At 41.5% G+C, this 16,967-nt stretch overlaps 1 protein-coding gene across 1 annotated transcript in view; it reads left to right on the top strand.

Annotated features, from left to right (window-relative positions):
• The window catches only part of Pik3cb (phosphatidylinositol-4,5-bisphosphate 3-kinase catalytic subunit beta), a 75,259-nt gene that overhangs the window by 25,563 nt on the left and 32,729 nt on the right, over nucleotides 1-16,967 (top strand). The window contains exons 5-7 of the mRNA XM_051206482.1: nucleotides 787-966; nucleotides 2,212-2,382; nucleotides 3,678-3,755. Of these exons, the coding sequence (XP_051062439.1) occupies nucleotides 787-966; nucleotides 2,212-2,382; nucleotides 3,678-3,755 (429 nt within the window). The remainder of the gene's footprint in view (nucleotides 1-786; nucleotides 967-2,211; nucleotides 2,383-3,677; nucleotides 3,756-16,967) is intronic.

A 16,967-nucleotide genomic window follows, 5' to 3' on the forward strand; every position in this document is an offset into this window, starting at 1 on the left:
TAGTATTCATATGGCCATAGGTTCAACCCTCGGTAGCATATATCCCCTCCCTCCCTCCCTCCCTCCCTCCCTCCCTCCCTCCCTCCCTCCCTCCCTCCCTCCCTCTCTCTCTCTCTTTCTCTCTCTCTCTCTCTCCCCTCTTCCCCCCACCCTTTCTCCCTCCCCCCTCCCCCAAGCTGGAATCAGGCCATGGCTTACTGATATGCACACCTTTTAATTATAGAGACAGAAGCAGTTGAATCTCTTGAGTTCATTCAGGGCCAGCCTGGGCTACAGAGCTAGATTCAAGACAGTCAGGACTACATAGAGATACTGTGTGTCCAAAACTGAAAACAAAATAAAATAAACGACCAAAAACAACCAGGCCATCATCCTAGGAGAGTAGGCTGCTGCTGAGCTATACCTTAGCCCCAGGTTTTGTAATAATTAACAGAACACTATCCATGTAAATGAATTTTTGGTGTGGGCCTTTTTTCTTTGAAACAAAACAAATGATTATGATGTTTAAACAACATCATAACCATGCAAAGCAGCTTTAGCTAAATGCTAATTTTTACCTTGTTAGCTGTGACACTCAGAATACAGAAACATGCCTTGCAGATTGTCAGAAAAAAAAAAAGTTTATGTGTACCTGTTTAGCATACAGAACAATTTACTGGACTATAAACCACAAAGGGTGTCTGCACACATGCATTATCATTGTACATATTGTTACAAACTTTGATCACAATTGTGATCCTTAGACAAGCATAAAATGTAGCCTTTCCCTGCCTTCTGTCTTTTTAGGATGTATTTAGTTTTCAAGTGTCTCCTAATTTGACTCCTATAAAAATAAATGAATTGGCAATCCAGAAACGCTTGACTATTCACGGAAAGGAAGATGAAGTTAGCCCCTATGACTGTGTGTTACAAGTCAGCGGGAGAGTGGAGTATGTATTCGGAGAACATCCACTAATTCAGTTCCAGGTATGTGTTTTGACTGACCCTTGATAAGAACAGTATACATGGTGCCTCTAACTTCCTCATCTTTCAGGAAGTGTCTGTGGCTGACTGAATGTTTAGAACCTACAGAAAGCTTTGCAGAATACTAAAATGTTTTAAATACTGCTCCTAAGTTATCATTACTAAAGTTGGGGCAAGTGTTTGTCTTTTTTCCCTAGTTATGTTTGCTTTGAGCAAAGTGATTGTACATGTGAACGCATGACTATGTGTTTGCACTCTGCTTGTGGATTACGTCAGTGTTTAGTATTTTCTTATAGCATTATGAATTCCTAACACAGTTTGTTACAACATAGCTGTACTTTTATGTTTTACTGTTCCTTTATGCAAACATGATTTAAGTGATATATTCTGGAGGAAGTAAAAAAAAGTATTTGTTAAATTGATACTTGTAAGTGTCTTGTAGAAAAAGTCAAAATTCTCTTTTTAAAGGAACAGCAAGATGGCTCAGCAGGCAAAGGTGGTTGCTGAGTAATGCTCAGGACCTGAGTTCTAGCCCAGGAACTCATATAAATGTGGAAAGAGAGAAAAGACCCCACAGAGTTGTCCTCTGATCTCTGTATGTGGGCCATGGTATGCAAACCCACTCACATACATTATAGATGCACACAGAATGATAATACATTTTAAAAAGAAAAGATTCTTTCAGTTGCTAATTGGCCAAAGTGTGACCTGGGCACCAGAGAAATAGATTTATATTTGGGTTTTAAGGTACAGGTGTATGAGTTAACCCTTTCTGGTTCTCATCATGGCCATGAACTGTGAAGTGGAACCATAATGTCTGCATCTCTCTTGGTTCCTATGTGCTCAATTAACAGTAGCTGTTTCATGTGGGGTGTTCCATGTCATTGGCGCTTGTGTTGTAATGTTTTTAAAATTACTTTTATTTTGTATGTATGGGTGTTTTGTTCATGTGTATGGATGTGTACCTTTTGCATTCAGTGTGCACAGAAGTGGGTGCAGGGGTCCCTGGACCTGTAGTTACAGTTGTGAACCGCTAGGTGGGTGCTGGGAATCCAATCTAGGTCCCTAGGACAAGCAGCCAGTAATCACTGAGCCATCTTCAGCCTCCTGTCTTGTGATTTGATGATTATAATCTTGATACTGAATTGTGTAACATACCTCTACTATACATTTAGTATAGTGTTCAGATTAATTTCCTTTGTTGTTTTTACTGTTTGCCTGACAGATATGTCTCTTTTGCTACTGCAGTATATCCGGAACTGTGTAATGAATAGGACCCTGCCCCATTTCATCCTTGTGGAGTGTTGCAAGATCAAGAAGATGTATGAGCAAGAAATGATTGCCATAGAGGCTGCCATAAACCGGAACTCATCCAACCTTCCTCTTCCTTTACCACCAAAGAAAACTCGAGTTATTTCTGTAAGATCCTTCGTCTCACCCTTTGGTAACCCCAAAGCCACGTGGTCTTCAATTTCCAGCTTGCTCTCTCAAACTCTTTTCCTTTGCTCACTTCTCCTTCTGTGAAAATCGCATCTGCCAAAAGTTTGTTGCCCTTCACTTGAAAAGGGCTTTCTTCTGCATGGCACTCGGAGTGTTCCCACACCAAATATAATACTAGCAGATCAGACTTTATACTTACACTTTATCAACTTGAGGCACAGGGCCTGAAATATTTGAATAGCCAGTATATATAGGTTTTGTTTCTCTTCTCCAGACAGAGTCTTGCTTGTAGCTCTGTCCCCTGACTTGTGACAATCTTGCTTCAGCTTCCTAAGTGCATCAGTTTAACCTATTAAAACTGTTTTGGGGTGAGTGTGGGATTGAAACAATGTTTTACAGTGGACTCAGGTCGGCATGGAAGTTATTAGTTTAGGCCCATGGCAATCCTGCCTCAGCTTCCTGTGTGCTGGAATTTCAGATGTGAGCTAGTACATCTGCCTACTTCTCTCCCTCACTTCATTAAAACAAGTGCTAATAGTTATAATGTTTAATTCAATTCGATACTTATGTTTTTGGGGGGGCAGTGTGTGAGATAGGGTTTTTGTGTGTAGCCCTGGCTATCCAAGAATTCACTTTCTAGACCAGGCTGGCCTCAAACTTAGAGATTCACCTGCCTCTGGAGTGCTGAGATGAAAGGTGTGAACTACCTCATCTGGCAGTATTTATGATTTCTAATTGTTAGGTCAAAGCTCTGTTTTCATAAATTTGCCCTATGTGAAAATTGAAAGTCTTCTATGACTAGTGCCTATCTTAGGGTTACCATTGCTGTGGTGAAATGCCATAACTAAAAGCAATGTGGGGAGGAAAGGGTTTATTTGGCCTATATCTTCTGAGTCAAAAATTCACTGGGAGAAGCCATGGCAGAAACTCAGAGGGTAGGAATCTGGAGGCAGGAGCTGATGCAGAGGCCATGGAGAGGTGCTGCTCACTGGCTTACTCTCCATGGCTGGCTCAGCCTGCTTTTCTGTAGACTCCAGGACCACAAGCCCAGGGGTAGGACCACCCACAATGGGCTGGGCCCTACTTACATCAATCTAGAAACTGCACCACAGGCTCTTACAGCCAGATCTTATAGAGTAATTTCTGAACTGAGGTTCCCTTTTCTCAGCCGACTGTAGCTTGGGTCAAGTTGACATATGACGAGCCACCACAGCTATCAAGCCATATTTATTCCTCTCACTGAAAAAGCCTCTCTTTATTTTGTTATTTTACAGCATGTCTGGGACAACAACAACCCTTTCCAAATTGTCTTGGTGAAAGGAAATAAGCTTAACACAGAAGAAGCCGTGAAAGTGAGTGCTTGTTAAGGCCGTCCCCATGCCTTTACTTGTACAATCCGTGAGTTCTGTGCTTTCAGTCATACCCACCAACTGTGGAATAGTGTAGCAGCTTGTTATAAAACTATTGAGTCTTCTTTTTTTTTCTATCTGTGTAGCTGAGGCTAGTCTTGAACTTCTTGATGCTCCTGCCTCTGCAGGCATGAACCACTGTGCATTTTAGTTTTAAGGAGTACTTGACTAATAGAGATCTGCCAGAAAGCCTGGTGTTCTTTGTGTGTCACAGGAAATTCTCTCCTTAAAGCCTGAATTGGCAGAAAGGAGCTTGTATGCAGACAGCCTCACTCAGATAGTCACATGGAGCAAGCATGTGTGTTGTGTCTGTGTGTTAGAAGTAAATCTCAAATGTGTGCAGCTTACAGATGGTGTTAAAATAAGGGCTTCATCTTGTTCTCAGCTAAATTGTTTTTCTTTTTAAACTTGGTATTTCTGGCTCATTTGCAACTTGCCTATTTTCTTTTTAATGATATGTTTTTCTTCATTATGTTTTCTTTATTTCTTTTTTCTACTCTCCGTCCCTCCCTTACCCCTTCTCTCCTTCTCTCTCTTCCTTTTCCTCTTTCCTTCTTCTCTCCTTCTCCTTCTCTCTCCTCCCCTCCCTCCTTCCCTCCCTCTCTCCCTCCTTCCTTCTTTCTTCAGGCTTTCATATAGCTCAGACCAGCTTCAAATTCCCTCTTGTAGTAAAGATGACCTTGGACTCCTAATCTTTCTGCCTCTTACCTGTGCATGCCACCATACCGTGCCTTTATTATGTTTTCAAATTTAAAAAAGTGTATCACAGGATCAGAGAGATGGATCAGTGTCAGTGCTTAACTGCTCTTGCAGAGGACCCAGGTTCAGTCTTCAGCACCCACATAGCAACTAACAACTGTCTCTAACTCCCGTTCTACATTATGGAATACCCTCATCTGACCTCCATGCATTCCTGTGTACGTGTGATGTACTTTAATTCACATAGATACATATATGAACATGTGCATGTGCACACATGCAAATACACACATGCATGTGTACACAAATAATAAGTAAAACTTTTGTAAAATGTATGTCGTGACTTTTACATCATAGTATGAAAGTACAGATATGATAGAGAAACAAGATTGTTCATTATTTCTTGTCACTTATTGCCATCAGGAGGGAATCTAACTCAACAAGTCACATCAGTATCCTCTGTGTTTAAGCTGATACATTAAAAATGGGATGGGCAGCAGGCACGTTTGGGTTGTGTTTCTTTTTTTGTTGTGTGTCATTGTTAGTATTCAGGTACCTGTACTGTCCTGTCCTTGGGGTTCTGACAGGATAGGTTCTCAGCTCCAGTCACTAAGAGCCACCGGTGCACATTCACTATGTTCCCTTTTTAAAAGGGCCCTGCCTATCTTCTATCTCCTCTTCTCCGCCCCAACCCCCCCCCCATCTCTCTCTCCCCTCCCCTTTCCTTCTCTCTCCTGCTGCTCCTGTGTCCGGAGGCTGGTCCTCCCTCTCCCCCCCCCCTTTTGTTTTTGAGACATGATTTCTATGTGTAGTTTTAGAGGCCTGTCCTGGAACTTGCTTTTGTAGACTAGGCTGGTCTCGAACTCTCAAAAGATCCACCTGCTTCTGCCTCCCAAGTGCTGGGATTAAAGGCATGCACCACGACTTCCTGGCTTCCTTTCCCCTTTTTATTATGATCCCTCTCCTTAATAAAAAACCCCTCTGCTTGAACCCTGTTGCATGTTGTCTTTCTCTTGTCCACTGCTTTTCTTAAATTACAACATTGTTAATGAACAAACATTCAGTCATTTGTTTTACTCACCTTTGAAGACATCTTAGCCATTCCTGTGAATTTGTAAATATTCAGTAGAGTTCTTTAAGGATTTCAGTATGAAAAGCAGAAATCAAGCACAGTGTTAGAGTGTGGTGTTATGAGTCTATAAGCCCAGCACTTAGGAGGTGGAGGATCAAGACTTTAACCAGCCTGGGTTACACGAGACCCTGGAAAGAAGTGTGGGCTGTTTGTATAGTCAAATCTACCTTTAGGTCCTGTGGGACATTATGTATATTTTATATCTTATCTGTGTGCATGCTTTCTCTAGTTATTTCTCTGCAGACGTGTAATATCGCTGGGCACAGAGGGGGCTGCATCCTTGTGCTCTGCCTGTGGGCTACCATGTCTGACTTGCAAAGAGAATTCAATAGTTTCTTTGTTTTGGTATATATTTTTTAAACTCTGTTGGGAATTGTCCCCAGTACCCTGCACATGAGAGGCAAGCTCCCCATCACTGACCAATTCTTTATTTCCTTTTATTTATTCATTTTGTGCATACATGTGCATGCATGTGAAGTCAGAGGACAGGTGGCAGACATGGGTTCTGCCCTTCCACCACGTAGGTCCTGGAGATCACTGTGTGGCCACTGACTCCACCGCCTGCTAAGCCATCTTGCTGGTCCATTGCTTCTCTTGTGTTTCTATAGTATTATTCTGTAGTAACAGCATTTTCCTTCTATTCGGTTTCTTCATCCAGAAGATTAATGAGGCCTTATATTTCTCTTTGTTAGTGGCAGACTGAGTCATTAGTATTTTAGGTCAGCAGCTTTTGTCATATTCTATCAGCTGTAGAGCTGGATTCTTTGTAGAGAAGAAATGTGCTTGATAACATGCTACTCAATGTGTGCTACCCTGCCTGCCTATCACCTTGTTTCTTTGGTTCTCTTTTTCCTCCCACCTCATGGGATCGTATAGTGAGTTAAGTGAAATAATGACGTAATTTCCTACTGATGTTGATATGTTGGGTGCTCTAATATTGTGTTAATGAAAAGTGAAAGACAAACAAAGCCGCCACTTTACACCATTCCCAGCCTTTTCTTTCCTGAATGAACCACTTGACTGGGATGTCTGATATAAACAGAGGAGATGATAGTGTGCCAATTTACCAAGGGTTTTTCTGGAGAAATAGCCAAGAGGAGATAAATGTACATGAATGACAAGATATATCACATCTCTCTCTCTCTGTCTCTATTTCTCTCTCTCTCTCTCTCTCTCTCTCTCTCTCTCTCTCTCTCTCTCACACACACTCACACACACACACACACACACACACACACACACACACAGATGAGAACATGATCCGAGCCTTTAGTGGCCCAGCTCTCTCCAGCCCCAAACACATAAACGTACGTGAGACTTGCTAGAAACATCTGGCTTGAGGGTTTTAGAAGCACAATACCCCTCAAGATCAGCAGAGTCTCACTCAGTTCACCTCTGCTGTAGTTCTAGTCTGAATCTGAAAGGTGGAGAACTCCATAGTGTTCACGACACAGATTACGTTTGAAGTCTGACAGACAGTGTTTTGGCTGGAGTCCTACGGCACAAGAAAAACCACGTCCCAGTTATAAGACAATATTTTAGGGCTTTCACTTTTGTTTGTGGAAATATTGGCCTCATTTCTCCTTTTGGAGAGTGGGCCAGGCAGGAGTTTTCTACTGCAGCACAGTAAGTAACCTCCTGCATCAGCCTCACCTCCCTTTCATGTGGTGTCTTTCTTTAACATCGGAGTAGTGTTGGCACAGATAAGATGAAAAGGATCAGGATGGAGTTCAGTAGAATGGTATGTCTGGCATGTGCAGGTGGGTGGCCGAATAGATTTCCATACAGACGGCAGATGGGTCAGATGGATAAAGTTGAGAGTTCTTTCCCTTGTCTGACTTACTTGGGGGCATTGTTTGTCTTTGTTTTCCAGGTAGGGTTTCTCTCTGTATCTTTGGCTGTTGTGGAGCTTGCTCTGTAGATCAGGCTGGCCTGGAACCCAGAGATCCACCTGCCTCTGTCTCAGAGTGCTGGGATTAAAGGTGTGTGCCACCACCACTCAGTTCTTTAACTTTGGGTATATGTGTAAGTGAATGTCACATGTGTCCCTGTACTCCAAGAATCTGGAAGAGCGCGTTGAACCCCTTCGAGCTGGAGTTACTGGCAGTTGTGAGCTACCCTTTTAAAGGAACTGCCCCAAGAGCCTGCCTCATCTATTTAAAAAAAAAAAAAAAAAAATTAATGTAAGACTGGTATTTTTTCTTGTTTAAATGTTTGAAAGTATTTACTTTAGACTATCTGATCCTTGATTATTCTTTGTGGAAAGGCCTTTGGTTAAGACATTTGGTGTAGCTGGGTGGTGGTAGCACAAGCTTTAAATCCCAACACTTGGTGGGCAGAGAGAGAGGCAGGAGGATCTGTATGAATTGGAGGTCATTCTAGTCAATATAGCAAGTTCCAGGCCAGCCAGAGGAAGAACACATTTGGATTGGGCTTTTGAGTTCAGTTCCCAGCGCTACATTTAGTGGCTGCCATCACATGTCCTGCAGCTCATAGGGAACAGACACCTTTGTTCTCCACAGGCACCTGCACTCACATGCACACAGCACAACACACATATACATGTAATTAAAAATAATAAAACCTAATCTTTAAAACTTAGGCAAGTAAAAGAATTGAATTTGGGGTGTGCTAGATGTCTCAGCAGGTAACCGCTCTTGTCACCAAGCCCAGTGACACAAGCTTGACTCCCTGAACCCATGCAAGTTACTTGTACAAAATAAATATAATATAAATTTAAACATTTAATTTCATGTTCGCAATGCATTGCACACATACATACATTGTCACAAGTTAAAGAGGCCATACAGCAGTAAAACTTTCTATTTCTTTTGGTAAGTTTTGTCTTTCAGAAAAGTACCTACTGATTTACAGGGCACTCCCCACATTTCTTATTTCTGTCTGTTTGGTTTAGAAACCAGGGTCTCAGTGCATAGCTTTGACTGTCCTGGAACTCAGTAGACCAGGCTGGCCTCAAACTCATAGAGATCCACCTGCCTCTGCCTTCCAAGTGCTGATATTAAGGGTGTGCACCACTATAGCTGGCACTTATTTTAAGTAAGTAAGTAAGTGTGTGCGTGTGTGTGTGTGTGCGCGCGCCTTTCTGTCTGTCTGTCTGTCGGTCATCTGTGGCCTGTGTCTGTGGCTGCATGCTTTCATGAGTGTGTATATTCCATGTTAATGTAGATACCCAAGGAAGAGGTGATTGTGGACTGCCCTTTTTAGGTGGTAGGAACTGAACTCGGACTTCTGGGAGAGCAGCAGAAACTCTAGCCTGCTGAGTCATTCCATCTGTGGAATCCCTTTGAAAAGTTACTAGGAGGCCAGCTCAGGAAAGATAATCTCTTTCTGTGAAGTCACTTCTTTCATGTAGCATATCTAATCACCAGAGCTCAGTCCGTCACAGTTACAGGGCCAGAAGTCATACAAGCTTCTGTGAGATCTGAGCAGGAAACTCAACATGCTCAGTGATGATTCATCAGCCGCTGGCTACACTGGCTTGTGTCCTAGCCATGGCGAAGAGGATAGGATTCTGTGTGTTGGCTTCTTTTGTGTATATATAGGTTTTTTTTTGGGGGGGGGGGTGACGGTGTCTCATGTGGTTCAGGCTGGTGTCAGACCTTAGACTCTTGATCTTCCTGTCTGTTTCCCAAGTGCTGGGGTTATAGGCATGTATTGCCACACATGTACTGGACCACGCTAGCCTCAGGCTCATAGAGATCCACCTGTGTCTGCCTCCTGAGCGCTACACCAACTCCACCTGGCCACAGGCGTTACATCCTAAGTAGGCATGTGCTGCCACACGTGTGTACATCCTACTGTCCAGCAGATGCCTCAGGTGACTGTTGCTCACAGTTGAGAAGATCACGTCAGGCAGTCAGAACATAGAAGTCAGGAACTGCCCTAGTGGGCAAGCATCAGCTGAATTGCAAAGGTAGCAGAGATTTCACCCTTTTTATTTATTTTCTTTTCTAGTTAATTAAATTAGTATTTTATCTGTGTGTGCACATTATGCAAGCACGTGGAATTTGTGTGGAGCCCGGAACAACTTTGGAGAGTAGGTAGGGTCTCTCCTTCCTCTGTGATTGAACTCAGGCTGACAGGCTCATGTGGGAAGCACTTTTACTCCCCGAGCTCTGGCCAGCTCATGTACTATGGCAGCAGCAGTAGTAGAGACAGCCTCAGGGATGGACAGACTCGTAAATCTCAAGAGTTGACGTTTCTTTTCCATTAGAGTGTTGTAAAGTGAAGAATATGTCACATCAGGAGGGGCTTTTCTCCCTATTTCTGTGCATCTTAGCATAGCTTTTGAGGAATACCCAAAAATAAAACTCAGACTTTCTGGTTGGATAAAGAATTACTGGGGTTGTAAAAAAAAATAATAATAATTAGAAGATTGCAGGATAAGAGGAACTTGAAAAGCATGGTTAAGTTTCAAATGCTGTTCAGCTCATTCCTTGGCTGTGCATGAAAATCTGAGTCTTCAGTCTCAGCCTGGCGTTTGTGTGTGTGTGTGTGTGTGTGTGTGTGTGTGTGTGTGTGTGTGTGTCCATGTATGCATGTGTGTAGACCTACAGAAGCATTGAAGGCATGTTGAGCATTGGAACTATAATGGACATTGAAGGCTCAATTGGAATGCCTCAGATAAAAAGGCAAGGCTGGGCACTGGGTGTGCACACAACCCAGCCTCTCATTCCTAATAGAATGTCTGAGATATTGTTCAGAAGTGCTTGGAGCAAAAGAACCAAGAAAATTTCAAGTTGTATGGACAGTGACACTCGTCAGATGCAACACCGAGGTGATTCAAATGTCAGAGAGACATTTAAAGCTGCTGTTATGAATAAGTTCCTGCAACAAAGGGCATAAACAGATTCTAAACAGAATATGTAAAAGAAGAAACAAGCTAAAACTGTTTGACACACTTTTTTGATCACATTACTTGAGAGGCCGAGACAGGGGATGTTCCAGGCCAATCTGAGCTATAGAGCCTGATCTGTTTCCAAATTAAGCAAAATTCTGAATCAAGAAATTGAAGCTAATTGAAGTAGCTTTTGTCTATAATCCTAACACTTGGGAGGTAGAGGCAGGAAAAAAAATCTAGATTTCAGGGTTATCCTCTGCTACATAGTAAGTTGAACTCTAGACCAGCCTGGGATATAGGAAACTCAGTCTCAAAAGACCCAAACAAGCTAAAAACCCCAAATCAAACCTAAAGAGTATAGTATATTAAATTCTATAAATAAAAATCAGTAAAAGAATGGTGTTAAGGACAATGTTAATGAACTTAGTGGTCAATCAGTAGATTTTGCACCACTGGTGGAGAGAATAGCATGCATTTTGAGGGTTGTAAGGCAATCCCAGAAGGTCTAATAGGCTTGTGCTCTGGGTTTCAGGAAAAGAAGGGTGGAATTCAGAAAAAAACATTTAAAGAAGTAACATGGGAAGCCTGTTCATCTTGGCAAAGGATGTAAGTGTTCGGAGTCAAGAAACTGGCTGTACCCAAACATGATACAGGCATATTTTGTGTTACATGTATTAGTCATCCATCACACGGCCTCCTAGCTTTTGTGATGTGGTTTTTTATGTGGGTTTCAGCACCCCTAATTATTTGAAATATATGTTTGTAGAAAAACATTGGAAGCTCTATCTTTTTTATCTCCCTCCTTATTATGTGGGACACTAAATACTTTATGTGGTGAGTTTTCATGCTTAATGTAGCCATTGCCCCGTGCCTGGGTAGTTTTCCTCTCCTAAGTCAGTAAAAAACAGCCTCTTGACAGATTATGATGTAACAAATTATCATTTGGTCTCTGGCACAGAGCTTCTAAAGCCTGTGTCATTTCCTGAATGATAGGAGATTCCTAAATATTGGCAGGGGGACAAGTTGAACAGTCTGGAGATAGGATCTCATGTAGCACAGGCTGGCTTTGAGTTCCTTCTCTTCCTGTCTCCACATCTCAAATGCTGGAATCATGGGAGCATCACCATGTCTGAGTAGAACATCTTTATTAATTGTAAAATTTGACATAGTTCCAGTTTGTAGAACTTCCAAAACCCTTGTGTAGTGGTAGAAGGGTTTCGTCTTCTTGTTTTGAGCATTTTGAAAACGTTTCCCGTTTGCTGAAAAGCCTCTACAATAGCTCCAGGATAAAAGCTGGTTATCAGAGACACCAATTGTGAAAGTGGGTTGTTAGTCTCACTTGATGACCACAAGATTGGGCAAGAGACTAGAGACTAACTACTATGGACTCTTAATAAAATACCTCAGCAGTTAAGGGTACTTGCTGCTCTTTTGGAGCACCCATGTAGCAGCTCATAACTGTCTGTTAACTACAGTTCTAGGGGATCCAGTACTCTCTTCCAACCCTCCACTCTAATTCTAGGGGATCTGGTGCCCTCTTTTGGCCTCCACAAACACCTGACATGCATGTAGTATGCTTACATACGAACAGGGAAAACACTCATGTACATAACTTAAAAATAAAATAAACAGTAAAGCAACTCTAGGGACGGGAGGGATGGCTCAGTGGTTAAGAGTACTCACTATTCTTTCAGAGGACCAGGGTTTAATTCTCAGTGCCCACATGGCACCAAATAACCATCTGTAACTCCAGGTTAGTGGGGTGCATAGACATATATTCAGACAAAACATCTATGCATATAAAATTAACAACAACAACAACAACAAAACTCTTAACTAGTAGTTTACATGGACTGTGGGTCAGTGGGTGTATCATCGGGCTGCTCATCCCTGTCCTTTTAAATCGTTACTAAAATAAACTGATGATCTTGTTTCCCATATCTTGTGAGCCATTACACTGAATTACTGGAGTTTGGGGACAGGGTTGTAGGAGTCCTTAGTTAATTACCAGTTGATCTGAAGTGTTGATGATACCTGGAATTTGAAATTGGCAACCGAAGTAGGGAAGATCTCGGCCTATAATTATTGTCTGAATTGAATTGTAGGTGTACATGGGGGGCGGGGGGAACTACATAGATTTGGTGCCTAAAGTATATGATTGTAGAGGAAATAGGTTCTCCTTAGGATACGTAATTAGGAATACAAATTGAATAACTTTGTGAAAGATGGGATTCACCCTTTCCATGCTACTGGTGTCTTAGTGTGTCTAATAATGCCTAAAGGCAAAAGGTAGTGGATTTTGGCCACAGTTGGGAACAAGAAGGAAGGTGCCCAGCACAACAGTTTTGATTGGTGAATATAGGAATATAGTCTTGTGTGTTGGCTTGGCACCTCCTCTTGTAGCTGGTCCTTTGCTTGAGGAAGCCCATTTTGCTTGCTTTCCTAATGTTTAGGGCTTGTGAAAAAGAGTTGGAGAGCTTTACTGTGTCAGATAATAAAACATGACTACATGAAGCATGATGGCACTTTAAAATTCTTCATTTTTGAAGATACTGAAAGAGGTTCAGGCGTGAGGAACATAACAGGGTGTTTGCTTGTTTGTATATTTAGAAAAAAAATTTAAAAGCCATTTTTCCTAGAACAAAACCTTTGTTATAGTCATAAGAGTGTAGATTAAGAAAAGAAAGTTTTTTTCATTCTTATTATAATAGATCATTTAAAATACCTGCTTATTTAACCATTTTCCAACTTCAATCATTTTAGTGAATTACCAGATTTCTCAAGCAGAAATAATCTTAAGTAAGTCATAATGGAACTATAAAATAACATTTTTTAAAAATATCTGCCCAGCAAGCTTCTTTAGAACATTTAGGTTTTTGTTGTTACTGAGCCTAAGTTAGATTAGTCCCTTGTTTCTCAGATTACACCTGTCTCTGTGGCTATTCACAAGTAGCATAGGACTTCTCTAGCCAATTGTACTTAGATCCTTTGGGCTTTATAAGCCACATCATCAATAATGCCACAGTCCTGCTCCACTCCCTGTTATCTAAGGTTTGGTAGAAGTTTGTCGGTGCAGATCTCATTCTGTAACCCTAACTGACCTAGAATTTGCTCTGTAGCCTAGGCTGGCTTTGAATTCATAGAGATCCTCCAACCTCCTGAGTGTTGGGATTAAAGGCGCTATCTTCTTTTGGTTTATTTTTAAGGTGTTATTAAATAATACTTATTCAGTACATACGTGGTAGGTGCTTGTTTTAATTTCTTAATGATTGTCCAGACAACAGAAGATGGTAGAGTTTTAAGCTCAGTTCACTTTTATCAACAAAGCCCTAGAGAGTATTCTTTTGTTTGTTTGTTTCCAGCTCAGAGATCCGCCTGCCTCTGCCTCTCAAGTACTGGGACTAAAGGCTTGTGCCATCACTGCCCACAAATATTTCATTTTTAAACAGATAATTGACTGAATTTATTATTATATTTAAATCTATATATAAAAGGCAATAAGCACACATAAGTATAAGGTCACTGGGAATAAGAAATATTTATAATCCCTCTGTCCAACTTCCCACATGACAGATGCTCATGTATTTTATGTGCTTTATTCAGGATTTGTCTAGCCACATTTCAAAAATGATTTTCAGGAATCACGTGTTCTTTTCCCATAATGTCCACAGTAAGTTTTGACTTTGTAAAACATAATGAGGACATTTAGATGACAAATAGCAGAAGTCATGGTAGATGTCATAATTAATATCTCTCAGTTGGTAGAGAGTTTTCCTCCTATGCATAAAAATTGGATAACTCTGTAGTGAGGTGTGGTGGAGCACATTTGTAACCTGTCATCTATGTTTATAGCAAGATCAAGGCTAGTCTGAGCTACATGAGACACGGTTTAATATATATATATATATTATTAATATATATATATATATGTGGTGTGTGTGTGTGTGTGTGTGTGTGTGTGTGTGTGTGTGTGTGTGTGTGTGTGTAGCTAGGGGGTGATGACCCATGACTTTAATCCTAGCACTCATAGAGGTGGGTAGATCTTTGTGAGTTTAAGGCCAGCCTGGTCTACAGATCGAGTTCCACAACAGTAAGGCTACAGAGAAACCCTGTCTTGAAAAACAAAACAAAATATAACCACCACAACAAAAAATACATACATACATAAATGTGTGTGGGTGTGTAAGTATATACACACGCATATGTGTACATGTATACAGTTCATTGGTTGGTAGGCTGCATATTTAGCTGTCTATGCAGCTGTTGAACAAAACAAAGGGAAAATAGTCATTATATTCTTAATGTCATAAAAAAAAATCAATCTAGTTATTAATGAGTTTGTAGTTATGATACTATCATTTGAAAAATGTCTGTTAATCATTATGAAGCAGATACAGGGTATGATACTGAGGAGAGAGATGAGACTGGGGGAGATTTGATGAGAACGGTGTCACAGTAACTGGTGAAGAATGGAGGGGTGGGTGTTGCTTGTGAATAGAGGTCAGTGAAGTCAAGTTCTCCCGTAGTAAGTGTTGGAGTGAGTTGGAACATCAGGTGACTAAAGAAGGAATTCAATGGCACGATGCCTCACAGGGCAGAGGCTCTTGCTGCCAAGCTGTACTACCAGAGCTCCATCTTTGTGACTCAGGGAGCTCCTACTGACCTCCGTGTGCATGCCCACACACATAGAAACACATATAAAGACGTGGAAGAAGACAATCAAAATGACTAGAATTGAGGGACAAGAGAAGGGAGGTACTGCCAGGAATTTGGAGCCAGCGAATTCAGAAATCAGATTGTTTCCTTCCTCCCTCATATTCTCCCACTGTACCCCAAAAGGAAGGACCAATCTTTTTAAAGATTGGTGATCTCACTGTACAGCTGTGGCTGGCCTGGCACTTGTTATGTAGACTAGACTAACTTTGAACTGAAGAGATTCACCCGCCTCTGCCCACCAGCTTCGGGATTAAAGATGTGTGCCACTGTGCCTGACAGATTTATTTTTAATTTATGTACGTGCATGGTGTGTGCACTTGAGGGCAGTTGCCTGTTGAGGCCAGCAGATGACGTTCGATCAGTGTGGGATCACCTGTAGCTAGAGTTATAGCAGTTGCAAGTTAGACGCCATGCATGGGTGCTGGGAACTAAAGCCAACTCTTCTTATTGGATAAGAGCAGTTGTACTCTTTTCTTGTTGTTGGGCTCTTTTTCCCTTGAGACATTGTTTCTCTGTGTAGCTCCGGGTGTTCTAGAGCACCATGTCTGTCTCTAACTCACAGATACACTCCAGAGTGCTGGGATTCAAAGCTGTGCGCGCCACTGCCTTTGTTCTGTCTCTGGGTTGTTTTCTTAAGGTGTGTAGACTAGAACTCAGCACTTCCAATCTTTTCATCCTGCTGTCTGTCTGTCTCAAGGACTGAGATTGACCACCCAGCCTCAGTTATTGCAGTCAGTCAGTCAGTCAGTCGACTCTGTCTGTCTCTCTATGTTCATGCATGTGGAGGCCAGAGGTCAGTCTTGGGCATGTTCCCCAGGGGCTGTTTACCTTAATTTTATTTCTTAAACTACATTTAAAATTTGATTTATTTGTTGTGTGTATGTACAGGAATGTTTGGATGTCAAAAGACAATTTATGGGAGTTCTCCTGCCACACTGTGGGTGTGGGGATCAGAATTGATGGCAAAGCAGCTTTACCTGAACTGTTATACTGACATTGAGAAAGGTTTTAAATGAAGAGTCTTTAACCATTTTAAATGCTTTCAAGAACATTAATTTAGAAATATTTTTAATGATAGCACAAAGTAAATTCCAAGGTCACCTAAGGGTTGACAGTCACTGATATTCCTAGCATCCAGCTGTAAATTACTTTTATTCATTCACGTTCTTTTCTTAACATGACCACAATGCAAATATGCTTTTAATAGTAATCGAGTTATTTCACTCATCATTTACGATCTTGCTGTAGATATTTTTTTATGATGGTTGAACATGAAAGACAGAGGAGCCCTAAGTGGATGCTGATGCCATTCTTGGCGTGGTAGAAAACACCAGTGGTTATGGAAGAAAGATTTTTGAGTTTGGTGTGGAAGAGATCTGACTAGAGATAAGCTTGTGATAGTTGCTCACCTTTACAGAGGAGCCATGGAGTTTAGGAGCAAGGTGGACCAGCATTTGAATAGCCAGCTGGGATATGTGACAACCTGTGTTAAAAATAAAACAAGTTAACTCAATAATTAAATTACATATATGACTATGTAATGAGTAAATATATTAATATATGTGTAGATGCCATGTAGACATATCTGTGATACAAGGATTGTCTTCAAAAGTATGTCATTGTGATGTGTATGTGCAGATCTGCTCAGTGCCTGTCAGGGGTGCTGTGCTGCCGTGTGGGGCTCATATCTGGAGGCCATGCTGCATTCAGCCGGTGTGCCCACAGCTGCTGTTCTCCACCATTTATT

This window comes from Phodopus roborovskii, unplaced genomic scaffold (assembly GCF_943737965.1).
Source record: "Phodopus roborovskii unplaced genomic scaffold, PHOROB, whole genome shotgun sequence".
Lineage (NCBI taxonomy): Eukaryota > Metazoa > Chordata > Mammalia > Rodentia > Cricetidae > Phodopus > Phodopus roborovskii.